Source organism: Myxocyprinus asiaticus, chromosome 31 (genome assembly GCF_019703515.2).
Source record: "Myxocyprinus asiaticus isolate MX2 ecotype Aquarium Trade chromosome 31, UBuf_Myxa_2, whole genome shotgun sequence".
NCBI classification, from domain to species: Eukaryota; Metazoa; Chordata; class Actinopteri; order Cypriniformes; family Catostomidae; genus Myxocyprinus; species Myxocyprinus asiaticus.
This window is the reverse complement of record NC_059374.1, coordinates 43,215,225-43,222,724: the sequence shown is the minus strand read 5'-3', so window position 1 is coordinate 43,222,724 and position 7,500 is coordinate 43,215,225. Positions and strand designations below refer to the sequence as shown.

The window sequence follows — 7,500 nt, the reverse complement described above, 5'->3', positions numbered from 1 at the left end:
TTCCTTCGTCCCTGTTTTCGTCATCGGTAAGAATGTGTGTTTGTTATCGTGCAATTTTTGTAAAGATGATTCTTTTTTTGGAGCATTTTCACCTTTTGTGACCACAAGACCTTTTTGCAGTCACGAGTAAAGGAATGAATGAGTGTGTGTTTGCGTGTGTGTCAGGTGCCGCGTTCGGGCGTTTGGTGGGTGAAGGTTTGGCCACATGGTTTCCAGAAGGCATTAACAGCGAAGAAGGCGTTTACCCCATAGTGCCCGGAGCTTATGCTGTTGTGGGTGAGAAATACACTAGTAACTTGCTTTGTGCAAATTGTGATCAGCAGTAAAAATAACCTCTCATTCTCTTTTTGTATAGGAGCGGCAGCGTTAACGGCGGGGGTCACACACACGTTCTCGACCGCGGTGATCATGATGGAGTTGACGGGACAGATCAGCTACAGTCTGCCGATCCTGATTGCAGTGATTCTCGCCAACATGATCGCACAAAGTCTTCAGCCGTCCATCTACGACTCCATCATCCGCATTAAAAAACTGCCTTACCTGCCCGAACTCGGCTTAGGCCACCAGGAGTGAGTCTCTCTCTGTCCGTTTATTCAGACGGTTTCGCTTTCACACTCGTCATTTCTTTCCATTTCTGCCCAGTCTCACGATAGAAATCTAGTCACTTTAGCAGCGTTTTCTTGTGCGCCATTTGTAACCTTGTTTGGATCCCATAAAGCATTGTTTAGCTTTGTACGTTATCACCTATTTACGGAAAGGTGAAGGTGAAAAAAAAAATTCACTAGGAGAATTTTTTTTAGATGTGTTACTGCCTTACTGAGCCTGTATCTTACAAAAAAATACAAATAAAAAAATAAATAAAATATATATATATGCCGTTTTGCAGCCCTCTTCAGCCAGTAGCGGCACGTTCAGCATAATGCGGCAGCCTGTTTCAGCTTATCGCCACCCGTTCGGCCATGTTTCGTGGCCAGCCCACCGGGAAAAGTCCCGGTTCTCCCTATGGCCAGTCCGCCTAGTGTGCAAAAGCAACTTGTGAAAAATGTTGCATAGTGAGGATGTCTTCAAAAATAATGACATAAATAGTTTTAATTTATCAATTAATGTCATACAAAGTCCAGTAAACATTAAAAAAAGCTAAATCAATATTCGGTGTGACCACCTTTACCTTTAAAACAGCCCCAATTCTCCTAGATACATCTGGACACAGTTTTTCTTGGTTGTTGGCAGATAGGATGTTTCAAGCTTCTTGGAGATTCACCACAGTTCTTCTGTCTGTTTAGGCTCTCAATTGCTTCTGTCTCTTTATGTAATCTCAGACTGGCACGATGTTCAGTGGGGGGCTCTGTGGGGGCCATGACATCTGTTGCAGGGCTCCCTGTTCTTCTATTCTATTCTATTTGCAAAAGTAATATTTGGGAGTCTAACATTTATATTTCCTATTGACACACTAAAGCTGAAGATATAAATAACCATCTTAAGACAAATGCTTTTGTGAAACATCTTATGTGCCTAAGACTTTTGCACAGTACTTTATATGCAAATATATATATATATATATATATATATATATATATATATATATATATATATATATATAAATACAAATACAAATACAATTTTGAAAGCAAAAATGTGTTTTCTCTGGAAGAAAAAAAAATTATCTAAAAAAAAAATTCTCTGAAAAAAAAAATGTATCTGAATTTTTTTCCCCCTGAATTAATCCCACAATTAAACGAATATACCTTTAGGTTCCTGATAGTGGCACCTGGTGGCCAAGGTTGGTACCACATGCTAACATGGAGGAAAATAATTGTTTTTTGGAGAAAAAAAAAAACTTTTCAGAGAAAACATTTGTTTTTTGTTTTTTTGTTTTTTTTTGTAGGACATAGGCTCAGGATGGCACTAAGACACTTAAAAAAATCACCTAGTGAAATTTTTTTTTCACCTTACAGTGCAGGGCTTCCATACTCATGTGATGCGGTTGCTAAGGTGTAAAAAGGTAAAGGTGCAAGGTCTTTAATTTAACTGCTAATTGTGCATATTTGAGATGAGTAATGTCACGAATGTCAACCATTTAAAATCGAAATGATTAGAATAAGTTTCAAATCATTTAAACAATTTGAATTGTATTGATTGCCTTTTTCTTCATATATATTTATAAGATCAGTCTCCTCTAATAATGAGCACAAATGAACATGTTACAATTCGACAACTTCATCTTTTCACCACACCTAGCGTTTCATGCAAATTTAGTTCTAACTTTCCAGGCAGTTATCAAATTTTTCCAAGTATTGTTCTGATGTGTATGTAAATGTTCACACTGAACTCTTTCTCTTTTTGTCTGCAGCAAGTATAATGTTCATGTGGAGGACTTTATGGTCAGAGATGTTCGTTATGTCTCTCTAAACTCCACATACAGAAAAATACTTGAGATTCTTCGCACAGGAAATCATAAAACACTTCCTGTGGTGAAATCCACAGGTACAACAACCACACTCACTATATTCATTATTTTTTTTTTCCCTTTTCTCCCCAATCTGGAATGCCCAATTCCCAATGTGCTCTAAGTCCTCGTGGTGGTGTAGTGACTCGCCTCAATCCGGGTGGTGGAGGACGAATCTCAGTTGCCTTTGCATCTGAGACCGTCAATCTGCGCATCTTATGCGTGGATGCCGCAGAGAACAGCGTGAAGCCTCCACACATGCTAGGTCTCCACGGTATCCATGCACATTTCACCACGCGCCCAATTGAGAGCGAGAACCACTAATCACGACCACGAGGAGGTTACCCCATGTGACTCTACCCTCCCTAGCAACCGGGCCAATTTGGTTGCTTAGGAGACCTGGCTGGAGTCACTCAGCACGCCCTGGATTTGAACTCGCGACTCCAGGGGTGGTAGTCAATGTCAATACTCACTGAGCTACCCAGGCCCCCAGTTTTTTAGTTTTCAGTATATTGGGAACACTTTACAATAAGGTTATTTCATTCTCTCTCTCTCAGAGTCTATGATCTTGTTGGGCTCTATTGAGCGTGCTCAGTTACATGCGCTCTTAAAGCATCAACTGCAGTACTTGCAAGAACATCCGCAGCCTGAGAGGAAACGCGTGTCTGTGGCCGGCACGACCAGCATTAAGGAGGGAGTTCACAAGATCACCCATGAAGTTCGGTTCCAGGTCAGAGGCTGAACATTTAATTGACTCTCACATAATTATTATAAAGAGAACAACTTTTACTGTACTTGCAAGGCAACACTTTTGGGGATGTATTGATATCCTCATTCTAGTCGGGGTTGTCCTAAACCTCTAATGAACTGCTTAACGTACAGACTCCATTTGACCTTGATTCATTTTGTAGATAATATTAGCCTATGGTGTGCTTCCACCAGTTGTTTTAAAACTTCGTATTAAAATTTTGTATATTGAAACAGGAAAAACTAAGTTTGAATTACACTGAAAGTGGTCAAAAATCATATACAACCACCACTACATAATGTACAGTCTACAACAGGTAGAGGTAGACTGATATACATATTGCTGTATGTAAATCTTTCATCATTGACAATATTTCATCATAGGATAAATATATGTATCCTCACTTCTTTGCATATTTTGTAATTTTGATTCGATAAATCAAGTGTTCTAAATTAAAGTGAGGCCATGCGAAGAAAAATGCAACTCTTTAGAAACGTGCCCCATCAGCACATCTTCATTTTTTCAGGTTATAACTGGGATTTTGGTTGCACAACAAACTGCATCTGGGATTTTGCATCTGGCCTCTTTGTGTCCGTCATAGTAAGGAAAGACTAAGAAATTGATTTAACATTCTATAAATCGATTTTAAAAAGCTATCATCTGATTAATTGGTTATTGGCATTTTCCACCACCTTGTGTCAGCAGAATCCACTATAGGTCGACCTCTAACAACAGGTGCAGAATTACCAATATAAATGAATAATAAATATATATATATATATATACACTATATTGCCAAAAGTATTCGCTCACCTGCCTTTAGACGCATATGAACTTAAGTGACATCCCATTCTTAATCCATAGGGTTTAATATGACGTCGGCCCACCCTTTGCAGCTATAACAGCTTCAACTCTTCTGGGAAGGCTTTCCACAAGGTTTAGGAGTGTGTTTATGGGAATTTTTGACCATTCTTCCAGAAGCGCATTTGTGAGGTCAGACACTGATGTTGGACGAGAAGGCCTGGCTCACAGTCTTCGCTCAAATTCATCCCAAAGGTGCTCTATCGGGTTGAGGTCAGGACTCTGTGCAGGCCAGTCAAGTTCTTCCACACCAAACTCGCTCATCCATGTCTTTATGGACCTTGCTTTGTGCACTGGTATGCAGTCATGTTGGAACAGGAAGGGGCCATCCCCAAACTGTTCCCACAAAGTTGGGAGCATGGAATTGTCCAAAATCTCTTGGTATGCTGAAGCATTCAGAGTTCCTTTCACTGGAACTAAGGGGCCAAGCCCAGCTCCTGAAAAACAACCCCACACCATAATCCCTCCTCCACCAAACTTCACAGTTGGCACAATGCAGTCAGACAAGTACCGTTCTCCTGGCAACTGCCAAACCCAGACTCATCCATCAGATTGCCAGATGGAGAAACGTGATTCGTCACTCCAGAGAACGCGTCTCCACTGCTCTAGAGTCCAGTGGCGGCGTGCTTTACACCACTGCATCCGACGCTTTGCATTGCACTTGGTGATGTATGGCTTGGATGCAGCTGCTCGACCATGGAAACCCATTCCATGAAGCTCTCTACGCACTGTTCTTGAGCTAATCTGAAGGCCACATGAACTTTGGAGGTCTGTAGCGATTGACTCTGCAGAAAGTTGGTGACCTCTGCGCACTATGCGCCTCAGCATCCGCTGACCCCGCTCTGTCATTTTACGTGGCCTACCACTTCGTGGCTGAGTTGCTGTCATTCCCAATCGCTTCCACTTTGTTATAATACCACTGACAGTTGACTGTGGAATATTTAGTAGCGAGGAAATTTCACGACTGGACTTGTTGCACAGGTGGCATCCTATCACAGTACCACGCTGGAATTCACTGAGCTCCTGAGAGCGGCCCATTCTTTCACAAATGTTTGTAGAAGCAGTCTGCATGCCTAGGTGCTTCATTTTATACACCTGTGGCCATGGAAGTGATTTGAACACCTGAATTCAATTATTTGGATGGGTGAGCGAATACTTTTGGCAATATAGTGTATATATTCTTGTGCACAGTCGACAGAAAGCCAGATCTGGTTGCCTTGTGTAATTTTTAGTGACAGGCCGTGTGTGTGTGTGTGTGATGTGTGTGTTAAAGATCTCCACAGAAGACTCCTCGTCCACTCCCGCTCATCCTGTCTCTTCTGGACCTCTGAAACCTGCTCTAAAAAGATCGTCTGTAGCCGAAACGAGCACAGAGATTCCAACAGGTATGACTTTACCATTGCGGAGAAAGTTGTTACATTTTAACGAAAGATTATGAAAAAACTTTGTGTTATTTAGAATAACATGCAATGATGATCGTTCACAATAAGAAAGTAACTAGTGTCAAAAAGGTTGATTACATTGTGTCTTGAAATTAATTATTATAACCGCACCGTAAAGGCCTTGAGATACTTCACATGAAATCGAAGAATGAAGGGGTGTGACGTCATTTAGAACAAATTTAGACCAAAAAGGTGTTTTTTAGTTGGTTTCGGTGGTTCATAACAGCTCGCCTGGGCGAACTTTTAGAAATACTTCTACCCAGCTGCTAAACACCTTCTTGCCGCCATTGGTCCACGTCATTGGTAGGTGTGACCTGAAGCTCCACCTACCTTGAGGCCGACGGCTAATTCTGAGCACACCGGCGTGCAGAGCTATTAGCGAGCTGGTGCAAGATTACCTACGTCTGTACGGTCGTTCATTTATAGACATTTTCCAAGTCCATGTCAGGCGATTTTAATTTTTTTAAATTAGTCTACAAGAGGAATCAAAACTCTCAAGTGCCCATTCACTCATCTGCAGCAAAAGTATCAATGTCATCATAAATAACAATAACAGAGTGTAACCGGCGCTTATTATGGCCGCATATAGCGTGTTTGTGCATTAGCTTCATGATTCATGAACAAGACAAATTAAAAATGATCTACTGCATATACAATCACCGAGCACTTTATTAGGTACACCTACTTATTCATGCGACTATCTAATCAGCCAATTGTGTAATGCATAAAATCATGCCGATACGGGTCAGGAGCTTCAGATAATGTTCACATCAACCATCAGGCATAATGTAATTGATAACACATTTTAATGTCACATTAGTTAAGGTTTTCCATGTAGTGTCCTCATATTTAAATCTACCTCCAAACGCCACCGGATTTGGCCCTGAACATTTTTTGGACTACTTGGGTAATTTCAGTATAAGTATGCAAATAGGGATTTAGCCTCTCTTTGTCACTCTCTCTATTAGATCCTTACGATTCCAGCATCAGTTTGAAGAATATGTTCTTCACTCGTCCTCAGACAGACACAGTTGAGGTAAGACTTCCACCACACATGGTATTTTAGCTGATCCTATTTTTACTATAATTACGTTTTGGTAGTTACTCTCTTTTTAATTCATTTGAATGTGCTTGTAATTTATTGGCCAATTATTCACAGCTGCATTTGCATAGTTTTTTTTCTGGCCAAGTGTGTGTGTGTGTGTGTGTGAGTGTGAGAGACTGACCGTTACCCCTCGATCTCTATGCAGGATGACTCAGATGCAGAAGAAAATATGACACTTTGTAAGGTGGGCACATTTCAACAGTAGACACACACTCACACATGTTTATTTTCCTATCATGGGCATTGACTTTAAATTGACTTTTTATAGTGAACTGATTATACTTTATATCCACGAAAGCTAACACTCACAAAAACCTTACTAAAATACATTATTTAGAATGTTTAGTAAGTCATTTTCCTCATTGGCTCCTAAACACAATTGCCGCTTTTCCACTATCGGGCCAGTGCGAGCCAAGGCTATCAACTGGCCAGCCAGGGCGAATAGCCTCGGACCTCAAGCCGCAAGACCAAAATTGATCTATGTTCCCATCATCGGGCCAATAACCCCGCAGCGTTGCCCTAAAACCCTCCCTTAATACGCCGCTCCGGTGCCAACGTCACACACCTCGCCCGTTTCACAAGCAAGAGGGAAACTCAAGCTGAGGTGTCACGTTACCTAGTTATCTAGAATATCAAGTTTATATCGAACGTAAACAGCAAGATAAATTAGTGTTAAGAACTCACTGACTGTAACTGCCATGGTGTCCCGAGCAGTCTCTCCGCTAACAGCGGGACGATGTTCCACCACACTGTCTATGAAAGTTCACCGAACCATGGAAATTAATTTCTTTGTGCACAGCTTTGTAACCATTGTGCGTTTTAATGGATTTGTACTGTGCCCGCATTTTTTTTGCTTTTTCCCCCGAACCTGTACCATTGTGCGCTGGATACACAACCT

At 41.2% G+C, this 7,500-nt stretch overlaps 1 protein-coding gene across 1 annotated transcript in view; it reads left to right on the top strand.

The window, feature by feature from the left end:
- LOC127421822 (chloride channel protein 2-like) overlaps positions 1–7,500 on the top strand; it is a 24,587-nt gene that overhangs the window by 14,368 nt on the left and 2,719 nt on the right. Inside the window, exons 13-20 of the mRNA XM_051664969.1 lie at positions 1–26; positions 166–276; positions 356–569; positions 2,351–2,484; positions 3,004–3,176; positions 5,329–5,440; positions 6,466–6,533; positions 6,748–6,786. The exon at positions 1–26 is cut by the window's left edge and continues 44 nt beyond it. Coding sequence (XP_051520929.1) covers positions 1–26; positions 166–276; positions 356–569; positions 2,351–2,484; positions 3,004–3,176; positions 5,329–5,440; positions 6,466–6,533; positions 6,748–6,786 — 877 coding nt within the window. The remainder of the gene's footprint in view (positions 27–165; positions 277–355; positions 570–2,350; positions 2,485–3,003; positions 3,177–5,328; positions 5,441–6,465; positions 6,534–6,747; positions 6,787–7,500) is intronic.